The sequence below is a fragment of the Barbatula barbatula genome (assembly GCF_947034865.1).
Source record: "Barbatula barbatula genome assembly, chromosome: 9".
NCBI classification, from domain to species: Eukaryota; Metazoa; Chordata; class Actinopteri; order Cypriniformes; family Nemacheilidae; genus Barbatula; species Barbatula barbatula.
In genome coordinates this window covers 16295453-16311788 of record NC_136772.1, presented here as the reverse complement: position 1 = coordinate 16311788, position 16336 = coordinate 16295453, and the positions used below count along the sequence as shown (strand labels likewise).

The 16336-nt window shown below is 38.0% G+C and overlaps 1 protein-coding gene across 1 annotated transcript in view; it reads right to left on the bottom strand.

Annotated features, from left to right (window-relative positions):
* Positions 1–16336, bottom strand: part of glb1l (galactosidase, beta 1-like) — a 17416-nt gene extending 1080 nt beyond the window's left edge. Inside the window, exons 1-15 of the mRNA XM_079463980.1 lie at positions 16092–16336; positions 5214–5380; positions 3406–3556; positions 3152–3212; positions 2984–3078; positions 2662–2842; positions 2015–2073; positions 1807–1928; positions 1646–1686; positions 1438–1556; positions 1244–1318; positions 1056–1145; positions 775–888; positions 441–572; positions 127–354 (exon numbers count right to left, since the gene is read on the bottom strand). Of these exons, the coding sequence (XP_079320106.1) occupies positions 127–354; positions 441–572; positions 775–888; positions 1056–1145; positions 1244–1318; positions 1438–1556; positions 1646–1686; positions 1807–1928; positions 2015–2073; positions 2662–2842; positions 2984–3078; positions 3152–3212; positions 3406–3556; positions 5214–5380; positions 16092–16154 (1698 nt within the window). The 5' untranslated portion in view covers positions 16155–16336. The remainder of the gene's footprint in view (positions 1–126; positions 355–440; positions 573–774; positions 889–1055; positions 1146–1243; positions 1319–1437; positions 1557–1645; positions 1687–1806; positions 1929–2014; positions 2074–2661; positions 2843–2983; positions 3079–3151; positions 3213–3405; positions 3557–5213; positions 5381–16091) is intronic.

The window sequence follows — 16336 nt, the reverse complement described above, 5'->3', positions numbered from 1 at the left end:
ATCTATCAGCAATGGTTTAAAATTAGACATTTGCACATGGTTTGTCTTAAAACATTGAAAACAAAACATAAACATTAAAAACTTATTATTATTCCATTACAGATACACTGTAAGCTACAGCCTCACCTTAGTCCATCCATTAAGTTTTAAAAAAGAGTCCCATGCTAGGCCTTTGGTCTTTAAGGTTCCTGAGTAGATCATTGGTCCATCTCCTGGTTCCAGCTCCGGACCTGGTAGAACCTCTGAGTGATCTGACTGTAGCCAGCCACTGACTACTGCAGTATTAATGTCTAATGGGTAGATTAACCAATCAGTGAGGACGTCATTACCAAGGATGAGGTTGCCCAGGAGACCCTGAAAAACACAGAAGAGAAATGATGCACGAATTAAACTATCTTTGGTAGTATATTCTAAACAATGGAGTATCTAACATCACTCGCCTTATTATCATTGATATAAGTTCCAAAATTAATCCTTCCCATGTTTTCCACAAGAATGTCCAACTGATCTCCTTGTCTTCCAGTAACATTCATCACCAGTGTAGTGTCCCTCTCCATGAACCCCAGGTACACCTGCTCACAAACAAGCTCACATTTAGTCTTGATGTATTTTTCTGGCAAATGTCATTAAAAAGGTTAATATGATCATCTAAGTATACCTCGCAGTTTATGTGAACAAAATAATACTAGAGTAACAATGCATTTTCAGGTATGCACATTGTTAGAGACTGAGCGTGGTGAACAATTGTGTGACTTTAACAAGTGGTCTGCTCACCCCATTCACAGAGATGTATGCACGGTCACGGATGCCATTGAGGGGCGAGATGAGCGGTGTCGGCTCGGGAACATTCCGTGGCAGTGTTGTTCGGTAAAGCATGAAGCCGTAGTACTACATAGAGTTGACATAACGAGATCAGACCAGAGATATTACTGAATCAAGACCAACTTCCCAGCCTAACATATCAACAGTACATCTCAGGCCATTTGTAAAACTCTACATTGACCTGTATTATTATATATTGTAATTGCATAACTGCATTGTATTAAATGTCTTACATGTTTAACCTCTTCAAAAGTTAAAGGATATTGAGATCGAACTGGACCCTGGGGTGACAGTGTATCCAACAAGCTACTAATGTTACCAACCTATAAAGGAAAGTAAAATCACATAAAATATTTTGTGTTTTTTTTGATAGTATGGATATTAAACCATTCAATTGAACAGGAGGTTTTAATATCCGCACCTTTAGTAGAGTCACAAAACCGTAAGCTAGCTTTGGGGTGGCTGGTGGCATGGGACCTACAGGGATATCACGAAACTAAAAAAATAAAATTATATTACAACTATAATTATATAAGAACGAAAGGGGTGGACCCTTAAGTAAATCAATAGCTTAAGGAATTTAAATGTATAGAATACCACTCAGTATATACACACAGTCTTAATAATGTCTCTAATTGCAAACAGTTTGTCTGTAGGATCTCCCGCCTCAGATAAAGGTGCATTATAATCATAACTGGTCACCACAGACTGGAATCTGGTATCATAATCGGCTCCTATACAAGATAAAATTACAATCAGACATTAAAATAACTACAACATCAGATATTGTAATTAATATGGGAAAAGGTGCACCGAGCTTTACCATTCCAGTAGCCAAAGTTGGTTCCTCCCTCAAACATGTACCTGAAATGAAAAACAATTTAATGTGCAGTGTCATCGAGGATTTGTTAGGAGTACAAAATGGCTTTTAATATTTATATTTAGCGTTTTGAGATTATTTACATTATGGGAATCGTTACTTACATGTTGACACTGGCACCCATGACTAACATTTCTCCCAGCATTTTGCTTACTTTTTCAGTGTCCACAGAAGCATGTTTATCTCCCCAGTGATCCAACCAACCCGTGTAGAACTCAGAATTTACCTGAAATATACAAAGATGATCAATGAATCATGTCCAGAGCCTGTAGCTCAAACCCATCAAAACATTTAATACATGTTTGCTCTTACCAGTGGACCTTTAGGTTCAAATCTTCTTTGTCGATTAAAGGCTGTTGTGATGTTGGTGTCTGAAGGAAAAAAAGTCATTATCAATAAATCACATACAGCCTGATGTATAATTGTCTTAAATGCACAAAATGGGCATTGAAATGTGCAGTTAAATATTTCTACACAAATGCATTTATAAAAAAATGGTTGTTACGTAAAACATTTTATTTACTAAATAACATTACTTGGGGTACAAACACAACCGTTTCCTTTAAATTTTTTACCCTTTTCATGCTTTAGACAGGACAGTAGAGACAGACAGGAAAGCGCGGGTGGAGATAGGGAACAGGTTTGGCAAAAGACCTCAAGTCAGGATTCGAACTCAGGTCACCAGAGATATAGTTGAACTATAATATGTCAGTGTGGTAACCACTAAGACCTTTTTATTTTATTATAATTCCGATATTGATTAATTCTGATTAATGATAAGTAGAAAAGTGCAAATATCAGTTTAAAAAGTGGATCAAACTCTCTCTACACAGAAATTATTATTTGCAAATAGTCATACATTGTCTGGTTCATGGCCAATAACAACGTACAAAGGCTGGATGTGCATCAGACAGACAATGTCTTTTCATTATAATGGCCACTGCAGCAGTTTTTTTTACCTGTCCCAAAGTCTATAGTAGCGTACAGGCCCTCGAGTGTACCACATATCATCTCTTTGTCTGTGTTTCCATCAGTAGTAAAGAGGATGACGTCCTCTCCCAGGAACAAACGGAACAGAGTGTGAAGATGCCGCATATAGTTATAATCACAAGCAAAGTAACTGCCGTATTCATTCTCAACCTAATAGAGACAACAAAAAAAAGAAACAAAAAAGAAAAATATAAACTTGAACACAAAAGTTTAAAGATTTAAACCCAATGATGAGCTTCGAGTACTGGGCAAAGTTTGATTTCTTATTTTTACGTTGACTCAAAATTGTACCTGAACACTGATAATATTTCCTCCGTTCTGATAAAGCCATGGTTTCATTTTAGTGAGCAGGACAGCCAACCAGTCACTCACTGCCTGTAAATACTCTGAAAGACACCAATACTAAAATTAAAAACTTGACCGTACGTGATGTTACGTCTCAAACAGAATAACATGTACCTGCGTCAGCTGAACGAAGGATAATGTTCGGTTTGTGTAGCAACCAGGCAGGCAAACCTCCCTGTTGGACAAATAAGAACTCACAATTTAGACTTCCATATAAATAGCAATTATTCAATAATGTTTAGTTTTACAAAGTACATGTTATATACAATAACATGTGTTTTGACAAATGACTAGTATTATGGATGAAATTCTTGTTACAAACACAAACTCTGTAAAATAGTCTAAACACAGATGAAAATAACACAAACCATTTCCCATTCTGCACAGATGTATGGCCCTGGCCGAAGGATGACTAACAGCCCTGTCTGGTTGGCCAGGTTCAAGAAGTACTCCAGGTCTCTGTCCCCTGAAAAGTTCAACACCCCCTGTATAGTCTCATGGAAGTTCCACGGCACATAACTTCAATAAAAACGAATGACACGTTAGGGCAACATGTTTAACATGAATGTGTACTTATGTGAAACTAAGATGAAGTTGGGTCAATGACGTGACGTTAATTTTTTTGTGTGTCCCTGTGATTTAATTACACTTAAAAGGGTTCAAATAAAAAAAACTAAATGCAGATTATTGCATACTTGTTTCTGAGGACCAAGACTGATATTCTAATTTCAATTCTTTTTGAGAGAATAATTGAGGAATGATTGCAGAAATGTGTAACTGTAAAAACGTGATACAAAACAACTCGTCTTGGTGAAATTCTAAAACACCATATCAGCTAGTTTGGCATAATCTTACGTTAGACCTATTTGATAGTAATTAAAAGTAAACAGACCATTGTTCTAAATATTATAATTCATTTGGGCAATCATGTGAGTCGCATCATATTCATGAAATGTCAAGGTGTAACACCCATTCAAGGAGCAATTTTGTTAATATTGTGCAAGAAGACATGTGACAGGAAATGAAATAACAGAGAAGAACGACTGGTGACGCTAACTTCTGCATGCAAAGGTTAGACACTATTTTAAATCTGAGATCATTTGACATTTTTATGGTCAGGTACACCCAGGAATATATTGAAGATTCATCAATATTATAAAAATGAGTATTCACTTTAAAAGATTCATTTTAAATATTCCGACAAATGTCATATTTGTTTACATAAGTGTCAATTTGTGTCTGTCAAATTTAAATTGTAGAGTTAATTACAAACAGTGTAACTGTTTAAACCTTTCTGTTAGGGGCCAGTTTAAACGAATATCACTAGTTTATGATGCTAATTAAAGATGTCAAATAAATTAAACTATTATTTGGAACAATTTTCAAGTATTGAAGTATTTTTTTAAAAGTGGTGCTTTATCCACAACTTCAGAATTAAAGCTCTGAAAGTCCAAGATAAAAAATGATAAGATAATTATATGAGTTGAAATATTTAACTTGAATACATATATCTATTACATTCATTTGAAAGTTTAAGCTATGTATAATATCATAATATAATATACTGTAATATACACATAGATGATTTTATAATGTAGCAGAATGAAGTGGGTCCCCTACATTTGAACATTAATTCAGTGCTCAAAGAAATGATCAAACTTCTGATATTTTATCATTAATACATAGAACTACTATTAATACAATAGGACTACTCTTGTGGAATGGCATTGGAGACTGGCGCAGAAGTCAGGAAATTGTTGAATAAAGTTGTGACTTTTGTTTAATTGCGCACAAAAAATCCTCTTCTCGCTTCATAAATTGAGGATTGAACCACTGTAGTCACATGGACTATTTTAATGATGTCTTAATACTTATTTTTATGTGCTTTTAGTGTATGTTGGATTGATGTCTATGTGGGGAGTATATAATTATATACAGGAAAATTAATGTGTAATAAAAGAAAAGCATCTAGTTTACTGTATGAATGTTTTTTTATTATTATTATTTAGAAAACAAAGGTGCAAAAACGCATTCAAATTTATATTATGAGAGAACTTTAATACAATCTATTTTCGTTTGATATTTTAAAATAAATTATTTATTTTATATAAAATATATAATATACAAGAATTTTCTCATCTTGCCAACCGTTTGTCACTGACCCAGTTTCACTTACACCTGAATAGCATTGAGTCCAGTCATGTACATCTTGAGCAGTCTGTCCTTCCAGTAATCCCGAGAGATGCGGGAATAGTGGATGCTTCCTGAGATGTACTGGAATGGTTTTCCATCCTTTCGGAAACAGTTGTTCTCATAGTCAATGGAAAATGAGCGTGTATCTGCCTTTGAACAGTAAAGTCATACAAGTTATTTTTGGTATTTGTCGTTGAAGCATTTAAACGTTGATATAAACGATGTATACAATTCTATATGAAACCATATACAGTATAAACACAGACTATTGGGTCATTCCGAGTCAAATCAACCAATTTTGTATCAGATGTAGATTTTCACCCTCTGACTTGTATGCAAACTTTCATGAGTTTTCGAGCATGTCTAGGCTTTTAAAAAATGAAGCAAGTCCTCACTTCATCAGTGCTCGGGCCATAATTAACAACATCCCTTTAAAAAGAAAGGTTGGTCGAAGACAAGAATCTAAACGGACATTAAGATATCTCTAAAGGTTCTGGAGTGACATGCACTTTTTATAAAAAGAACAAAAAAAGCCATTCCTTCATTTTTGAGCTGTCACCATTGGCATTAAATGCACCAGATTTTACTAACAGATATGTCATGATGCAGGCATATTTCACGTGTCATTTTTAAGCTCCTCTAATATGGCTCCAAATTTCAGATGAATATTTAAATTTTTACCTCCCTCTACAAATTATTGGATTACTTAATACTGTAACTGTTCATCGGTGGCATTTAAAACCCCTTACTTGGCGCATCCCTTTTTAATGACATGAAAACGTACTGTTGGCACTAAAATGGCTGTAACTCATGGATTATTTGGAATAAATACCTACGATTGGTCTCGTTTGAAAGAAAATAATTAGCAGATTATTGCTGAAAAAAATATAATAAAAAAATTCATTTTGTTATGTTTATAGCTAAAATATTTATGTTTTTCTTTTATTAGAAAACACAAAATTTCATAAGTCAAAGTACCAAGGGTCACGAAGTCTTGATACACCAAATGATTTGACGTGTCTGAATTTTTTAGCTGCTCTACCACCAAAATCCCCTAGGGGGCCCCATAGGCTTCCATTCGTTTTAACACTAAATCTGAAATTTTATCACAGATGCTTTTGTCACTGTTTTACTTTCACAATTAATAGACACAATAAAAAATTAAAGCTGCAAGCAGCCTTTAAGCGGGTTTCGAGGTTTAAGGCAGTCAAAAGCAGTCATGCATTCATGAACAGGTTAGGGGGTCACACCTCAACACACGCGTGAAGGATCAAAGTCCAACACACACACACACACGCACAGAAAAATCACAGGTATCAACTCATAGAAACTATGCATGCTTACAGAAACATGCACCTCTATTACAAGCATGTCAAATAATTTGGACAATACGTTAATGAGTATCCGATTTTCATTGTTGTTGGCTTTTAAATTGAGGCGAAGGTGCTTTCTAACTCAAGAAGTCTGAAGTTCCTGGGCCGAGACGTTTATTTTCAAAGCGTATCAGAACCTGTAGATGTATAACCGTTGCATAATTACAGTATTTAGTGCCATTGTTCCCGTTATAGCGCCCCCTAGTGTCCAATCACCGCGATTTCTTTTGATGTGAGCTCAGAGCGAAGGTTTACACATATGTTTTAAGCCCCGTGAAGCTATCTCAAACCCTTCTCTAACAACGTATGTTTAAGTGTCTTAGGCTCCGCCCAGTTCAGTTTTGGCCCCCCCTACAGTGTACGAATACAAATTTTAATTTCTTTTCAATGATTATATACATTCACACTCCACAGAAGTCATCTGCATTGGTTTGGTTACAATCGGTTGAAAAACCAGGGACTAGTTTGTGAAAGTAGGTTTTTGACATTATCAGCGATAACTCACGAACCGTTTGATCGACATAAATGGTTCTAGAGGCAAAGTTGTTCAGAATGAGAAGAGATATCATATGATGTAAATAGTTTGGGTATATGTCAAATGTCACATGATACACAATTGTTTAAGTAATGAAATACGCGTCAATTTAACCATTTCTACTGGTCTAGCGCCACCTAGTGTCAAAACGGCACCTTCTTTTGTAGGTGACCTCGGAGTGATGGTCTACACATATGTTCCAAGCCCCATGATGATGTGTTAATCCGTTCTGGATTTATGGCCATTTTAATGTGATAGGCTCCGCCCAGTTCAGTTTTTGCCCCCCCCTACCGTGTATGAATACAAATTTCAACTTTTTTTCAATGATTATTTACATTCACACTCCAGAGAAGTCATCTGCATTGGTTTGGTCCCGATCGGTTGAAAAACCAGGGACTAGTTCGCGAAAGTAGATTTTTGACATCATCAGCGATAATTCACGAACCGTTCAATTGACAGAAGCGTGTCCAGAGGCAAAGTTGTTCAGAATGAGAAGAGCTATCATATGATGTAAATAGTTTGAGTATATGTCAAATGTCACGTGATACACAATTGTTTATGCACTGCAAAAACGTTTTTTCGCCCCCAGTGGCCGAATCAATTCATATTTCTTACAGACCTTCAGGACCACGAGTCGAACAAGCCCAGCGAGTGTCGTTTCGATCGGCCCCCGTTAACCCTGTCTAATGAGGGCTCAAAATTCATTGGGCGATGGCGGCCATGTTTTTTGAGAAACGCCAAAGTCCTTTTATACAGTCACGGTGCATGACACAAAGACACACCATACCAAATAATAAGTCGATCGGGCAAACGGTTGCGTAGTTATAGCCCTTTTCGAGTTCTTTGCTATTATAGCGCCACCTAGTGGCCAAACACCGCGTCTTTTTTATTGTGACCCCGGACTGAGGGTCTACACATACGGTCTAAGCCCGGTGAAGATAGCTCAAACGGTTCACGAGTTATTGTCATTTTAGTGAAATAGGCTACTTCCGGTTCGAACGTTTTGATGCCCCCCAGCGACCCTGAATCGAAATTTCAACTTTTTTTCAATGAATATTCATATTCACACTCCACAGAATTCATCAGCGTCGGTTTGGTTCCGATCGGGCAAAAATCCAGGGACTAGTTCATTTTTTTTTTTTTTCATAAAATGCAAATTAGCGGAAAAATTTGCATACCGGAAATGAAATCGGAGATAGCCATTTTTTAAGTTTGGAGCCAAGGATTCCAATGACACCAAACATTTTGTTGTGCGACATCCGGTTTATGAGCATTGAGCTCAAACGCATTGGCTATCGCTATAGCGCCACCTATGGGCTGATTTGGCTGGCTCCGAGTATCTGAGTAGCGTGCAAGACTACTACCATTTGACAAAGTCTCGAGTTTCTACGACTTACGGTTTGGGCTGGGCTACGCGTTTTATGGCGGAATAATAATAAAGAAATATAGCTGCAAGCAGCAATTATCGGGTTTCGAGAAGTTTAGGCAAGTAAATGTCGACCAGCCTCAGGGATGGCAAACTAACATGTCAACAATCGACAATATAACCCCACACCCAGAATAATGTGTCAGACGGTCAGCATTGGCTCATACACACCCAGGCATGCTCAAACACACATGGACATAGATTACATTTTCTCATATCAAGTCATTCGGACAATTCAGTAGCGAGACTCACGTTATCAGGATAAATTAGTCAAATCCATTTCAGAAATGGCCCTAACACACATCCTCAATGAATGATAGGCCTTTAGATCCAGAATTTTGACTTAGGTGATCAGTAACGGTCTATGCAGACTACACATGCTTACAAAGACATGTATGAAAAGTCCATTTGAATGAATATTTCACCTTTTGGACTTTTATGAAGGCATGCCTCTTCTGATGAGCATGCTTGTTTTGAGTCATAATATGTATAATACTACTTAATTGCAAGTCAGTTGGATTATTTATTAAGGAGTAGCAACCTTTAACGTACATTTTTCACGTTAATATAATAAAGGACCCTGTAATGGTCACACAACAAAAAAAACTCAACATGTTTTTAATCATTATTGACCTAGAGAGTCCAGAGAAATTGTACTATGGTGGAAATTTTGAAATTGCTTGGAAATCAAAGAACTAGTTTGCAAAAGTACGTTTTTAACATCATCAGCAATAACTCCTGAACCGTTTGATTGACATCAATGGATCAAGAGGCAAATTTGTTCAGAATGAGAAGAGCTATCATATGATATCAATAGTTTGTGTGTTTGTCAAATGTCACGTGATACACAATTGTTTAAGTAATGAAATACGCGTCAATTTAGCAATTTCTACTGGTCTAGCGCCACCTAGTGTCCAAACGCCACCTTCTTTTGTAGGTGACCTCGGAGTGATGGTCTACACATATGTTCCAAGCCCCATGATGATGTTTTAATCCGTTCTGGATTTATGGCCATTTTAATGCGATAGGCTCCGCCCAGTTCAGTTTTTGGCTCCCCCTACCGTGTATGAATACAAATTTCCAAATTTTTTCAATGATTATTTACATTCACACTCCACAGAAGTCATCTGCTTTGGTTTGGTTCCGATCGGTTGAAAAACCAAGGACTAGTTCGCGAAAGTAGGTTTTTGACATCATCAGCAATAACTCACGAACCGTTTGATCGACAGAAGCATTTCCAGAGGCAAAGTTGTTCAGAATGAGAAGAGCTATCATATGATGTAAATAGTTTGAGTATATGTCAAATGTCACGTGATACAGAATTGTTTATGCACTCCAAAAGCGTTACTTCGCCCCCTAGTGGCCGAATGAGTTCATATTTCTTACAGACCTTCAGGGCCACGAGTCGAACAAGCCCAGCGAGTGTCGTTTTGATCGGCCTCCGTTAACCCTGTGTAATGAGTGCTCAAATTTCATTGGCCGATGGCGGCCATGTTTTTTGAGAAACCCCAAAGTCCTTTTATACAGTCATGGTGCATGACACAAAGACACACCATACCAAATAATAAGTCAATCGGGCCAACGGTTGGGTAGTTATTGCCGATTTTGAGATATTTGCTATTATAGCGCCACCTAGTGGCCAAACACCGAGTCTTTTTTATTGTGACCCCGGACTAAGGGTCTACACATACGGTCTAAGCCCCGTGAAGATAGTTGAAACGGTTCACGAGTTATGGTAATTTGAGTGAAACAGGCTACTTCCGGTTCAGACGTTTTGATGCCCCCTAGCGACCCTGAATCGAAATTTCAACTTCTTTTTATGATTATTCATATTCACACTCCATAGAATTCATCAGCATTGGTTTGGTTCCGATCGGGCAAAAATCCAGGGACTAGTTCATTTTTTTTTTTTTTTATAAAATGCAAATTAGCGGAAAAATTTGCATACCGGAAATGAAATCGGAGATAGCCATTTTTTAAGTTTGGAGCCAAGGATTCCAATGACACCAAAAACTTTGTTGTGCGACATCCGGTTTACGAGCAATGAGCCCAAACGCATTGGCCATCGCTATAGCGCCCCCTATTGGCCGATTTGGCTGGGTCACTGTATCTGAGTAACCTGCACATATACAACCAGTTGACAAAGTCTCGAGTTTCTACGACTTACGGTTTGGGCTGGCCAACGCGTTTTATCGTGGAAAAATAATAATAAGAAGAAGAATAAAAATCCTTACAAAAACAATAGGTTTTCAGCACTTCGTGCTCGAAACCCTAATTAAAGCTGCAAGCAGCATTTATCGGGTTTCGAGTTTTAAGGCAGTCAAAAGCAGTCGTGCATTCATGAACAGTTTAGGGGGTCACACCACAACAAACGCATGAAGGTTCAAAGTCCAACACACACAGACACAGAAAAATGACAGGTATGAACTCATAGAAACTATGCATGCTTACAGAAACATGCACATATACTACAATAATGTTATTTTCCTGACTGTCAAATCATTTGGACAATTCGTTAATGAGTATCCGATTTTCATTGTTGTTGGCATTTAAATTGAAGCGAAGGTGCTTTCAAACTCAAGAAGTCTGAAGTTCCTGGGCCGAGAGGTTTATTTTCAAAGCGTATCAGAACCTGTAGATGTATAACAGTTGCATAATTACAGTATTTATTGCCATTGTTCCCGTTAAAGCGCCACCTAGTGTCCAATCACCGTGTTATTTTTACCGTGAGCTCAGAGCGATGGTCTACACATATGTTTAAAGCCCCGTGAAGCTATCTCAAACCCTTCTCTAACAACGTTTGTTTAAGTGTTATAGGCTTCGCCCAGTTCAGTTTTTGGGCCCCCTTACCGTTTATGAATTTAAATTTCAACTTTTTTTCAAGTACTTTTGATGTTCACACGCCACAGAAGCACTCTGCGTTTGTTTGGTTCCAATAGGGCGTAAAACCGCGAAGTAGTTAGCAATAGTAGGTATTTAACGTTATCATCGATATCTAATGGACGGTTTTATTGACAGCAATGCTTCAAGAGGCAAAGTTGTTCAGAATGAAGAGAACTATGATTTGATGTAAATATTTTGGGTATAAGTCAAATGTAACGTGATACACAACTGTTTAAGAATTGAAATGCGTCTAAATTTTGCCATTTTAACTGGTTTAGCGCCACCTAGTGTCCAAACACCACTTTCTTTTGTAAGTGACGTTAGAGTGATGGTCTACACATATGTTCCAAGCCCCATGATGATGTGTTAATCCGTTCTATATTTATGGCCATTTTAATGTGATAGGCTCCGCCCAGTTCAGTTTTTGGCCCCCCCCTACCGTGTATGAATCGAAATTTCAACTTTTTTTCAATGAATATTTACATTCACACTCCACAGAAGTCATCTGCATTGGTTTGGTTCCTATCGGTTGAAAAACCAAGGACTAGTTCGCGAAAGTAGTTTTTTAACATCATCAGCGATAACTCATGATCCGTTTGATCGACAGAAGCGTGTCCAGAGGCAAAGTTGTTCAGAATGAGGAGAGCTATCATATGATGTAAATAGTTTGAGTATATGTCAAATGTCACGTGATACACAATTGTTTATGCAACCAAAAACGTTATTTCGCCCCCAGTGGCCGAATGAGTTCATATTTCTTACAGACCTTCAGGACCATGAGTCGAACAAGCCCAGCGAGTGTCGTTTCGATCGGCCTCTGTTAACCCTGTCTAATGAGTGCTCAAACTTCATTGGCCGATGGCGGCCATGTTTTTTGAGAAACCCCAAAGTCCTTTTATACAGTGATGGTGCATGATACAAAGACACACCATACCAAATAATAAGTCGATCGGGCAAACTGTTGGGTAGTTATAGCCCTTTTAGAGTTCATGTATATTATAGCGCCACCTAGTGGCCAAACGCCAACTCCTTCTTACTGTGACCCTGGACTGAGAGTCTACACATAGGGTCCAAGCCTCGTGAAGATAGCTCAAACATTTCACGAGTTATGGCCATTTTAGTTACATTTTCTACTTCCGGTTCGGACGTTTTGATGCCCCCTAGCGACCATGAATCGAAATTTCAACTTTTTTTCAATGAATATTTACATTCACACTCCACAGAATTCATCAGCGTTGGTTTGGTTCAGATCGGGCAAAAATCCAGGGACTAGTTCATTTTTTTTTTTTTTTATACAATGCAAATTAGCGGAAAAATTTGCATACCGGAAATGAAATCGGAGATAGCCATTTTTTAAGTTTGGAGCCAAGGATTCCAATGACACCAAAAACTTTGTTGTGCGACATCCGGTTTACGAGCATTGAGCCCAAACGCATTGGCCATCGCTATAGCGCCACCTATGGACCGACATGGCTGGCTCCAAGTATCTGAGTAGCGAGCAAGACTACTACCATCCGACAAAGTCTCGAGTTTCTACGACTTACGGTTTGGGCTGGGCGACGCGTTTTATGGCGGAAGAATAATAATAAGAAGAATAAAAATCCTTACAAATACAATAGGTTTTCAGCCCTTCGGGCTCGAAACCCTAAATATAGCTGCAAGCAGCAATTATCGGGTTTCGAGAAGTTTAGGTAAGTAAACGTCGACCAGTCTCAGGGATGGCAAACTAACATGTCCACAAACGACAATACAACCCCACACCCAGAAAAATGAGTCAAAGGGTCAGCATTGGCTCATACAGACCCAGGCATGCTCACACACACATGCACATATAGGACATACATTACATTTTCTCATATCAAGTCATTCGGACAATTCAGTAGCAAGACTCACGTTATCAGGATAAATAGGTCAAATCCATTTCAGAAATGGCCCTAACACACATCCTCAATGAATGATAGCCTTTAGACCCAGAATTTTGACTTAGGTGATCAGTAACAGTCTATGCAGACTACGCATGCTTACAAAGACATGTATGAAAAGCCCATTTGAATGAATATTTCACCTTTTGGACTTTTATGAAGGCATGCCTCTTCTGATGAGCATGCTTGTTTTGAGTCAAAATATGTATAATACTACTTAATTGCAAGTCCTTTGCATTATTTATTAAGGAGTAGCAACCTTTAACGTACATTATTCACCTTAATATAAAAAAGGACCCTGTAATGGACACACAACAAAAAAAAACTCAACATGTTTTTAATCATTGTTGACCTATAGAGTCCAGAGAATTGTACTATGGTGGAAATTTTGAAATTGCTTGAAAATCAAAGAACTAGTTTGCAAAAGTACGATTTTAACATCATCAGCAATAACTCCTGAACCGTTTGATTGACATCAATAGATCAAGAGGCAAATTTGTTCAGAATGAGAAGAGCTATCATATGATATCAATAGTTTGTGTGTATGTCAAATGTCACGTGATACACAATTGTTTAAGTAATGAAATACGCGTCAATTTTGCCATTTCTACTGTTTTAGCGCCACCTAGTATCCAAACGGCACCTTCTTTTGTAGGTGACCTCGGAGTGATGGTCTACACATATGTTCCAAGCCCCATGATGATGTGTTAATCCGTTCTGGATTTATGGCCATTTTAATGTGATAGGCTCCGCCCAGTTCAGTTTTTGCCCCCCCCCACCGTGTATGAATATAAATTTCAACTTTTTTTCAATGATTATTTACATTCACACTCCACAGAAGTCATCTGCATTGGTTTGGTTCCGATCGGTTGAAAAACCAAGGACTAGTTCGCGAAAGTAGATTTTTGACATCGTCAGCGATAACTCTCGATCCGTTTGATCGACAGAAGCGTGTCCAGAGGCAAAGTTGTTAAGAATGAGAAGAGCAAACATATGATGTAAATAGTTTGAGTATGTGTCAAATGTCACGTGATACAGAATTGTTTATGCACTCTAAAACCGTTACTTCGCCCCCTAGTGGCCGAATGAGTTCATATTTCTTACAGACCTTCAGGACCACGAGTCGAACATGCCCAGCGAGTGTCGTTTCGATCGGCCTCCGTTAACCCTGTGTAATGAGTGCTCAAAATTCATTGGCCGCTGGCGGCCATGTTTTTTGAGAAACCCCAAAGTCCTTTTATACAGTCATGGTGCATGACACAAAGACACACCATACCAAATAATAAGTCGATCGGGCCAACGGTTGGGTAGTTATTGCCGTTTTCGAGATATTTGCTATTATAGCGCCACCTAGTGGCCAAACACCGAGTCTTTTTTATTATGACCCCGTACTGAGGGTCCTCACATATGGTCTAAGCCCCGTGAAGATTGCTCAAACCGTTCTCTAGGTATAGCCATTTTAGCGAAATAGGCAACTTTCGGTTCGAATGTTTTGATGCCCCCTAGCGACCCTGAATCGAATTTTCAACTTTCTTTTATGATTATTTATATTCACACTCCACAGAATTCATCAGCGTTGGTTTGGTTCCGATCGGGCAAAAATCCAGGGACTAGTTCATTTTTTTTTTTTTTCATAAAATGCAAATTAGCGAAAAAATTTGCATACCGGAAATGAAATCGGAGATATACGTTTTTTAAGTTTGGAGCCAAGGATTCCAATGACACCAAACACTTTGTTGTGTGACATCCGGTTTACGAGCATTGAGCCCAAACGCATTGGCCATCGCTATAGCGCCACCTATGGACCGACATGGCTGGCTCCGAGTATCTGAGTAGCGTGCAAGACTACTACCATCTGACCAAGTCTCGAGTTTCTACGACTTACGGTTTGGGCTGGGCGACGCGTTTTATGGCGGAATAATAATAATAAGAAGAAGAAGAAGAAGAAGAAGAATAAAAATCCTTACAAAAACAATAGGTTTTCAGCACTTCGTGCTCGAAACCCTAATAAAAATCCTTACAAAAACAATAGGTTTTCAGCCCTTCGGGCTCGAAACCCTAATTACAAAAGCATAGGAACATGTCAACAAAACAAGAAATTAGTATGAGACTATATATTTGATGCACACTCATTTATCATCATTTATGAATCAATTACTCTCATAAATAATTTGATAAAACACGGATCAAATGTGTTCTAGAGTCTCAGACCTTTCCAATGATATATAGTTTGTCAGAATTCCCACAAAAAATATGGAAGCAAATGTGGGTGTCCCTTATATTCTGTGACAAGTGAAAAGACTTTTAAGCACGCTCTTTGAAAAAAAGAAACAATTACTCTGCCTACGTACATTATTCTGTAAAACTGTAATAAAAAAAGTTTTCTAGAGACTTATTTCCAACGATATAAGGTTTGTCACAATAAGATGCGCCAGGTATCACTACTGATGTTGGTCTTGCTTGTGTAAAAATAAAAAAACTCCCGATGAGTTGACACGGAATGACCCTATTGCGCGGCTTTATGAAGGTGTCACCTGGGTTCCCACATCCTGAATTTCAAAATTCCTTTTTATTAATGCTTTAGGATTTCTTGTTTTCATAACTTTTCTTGGACTAAAACTGAACACGAACATGAAGTTTAGTTTACTACACTGTATACCTTTAACAGTAACCTAACGGTATACGACAGACATTTCACTCTAAAATAGGTAGGCCTACTTACCAGCACAGAAAATACTGTCAGAACAAACAAGCTTATTAAAACGAAAGGAACGTGTGACTTCATCTTAATATGAAACAGGTAGAAGCATTAAAACTCTTCCGCTTTGCATCATAGACGCGCGTGATTAGAACGTGTTAAGAAATATGTAAACTGTTCAATGTTTCCGTGCTGTATGATTGCAACTCGCGGTCCCCTCATTTAGTTTCATGGACTCGCAGCTTTTCTTCTCTTTACAAACGACAATC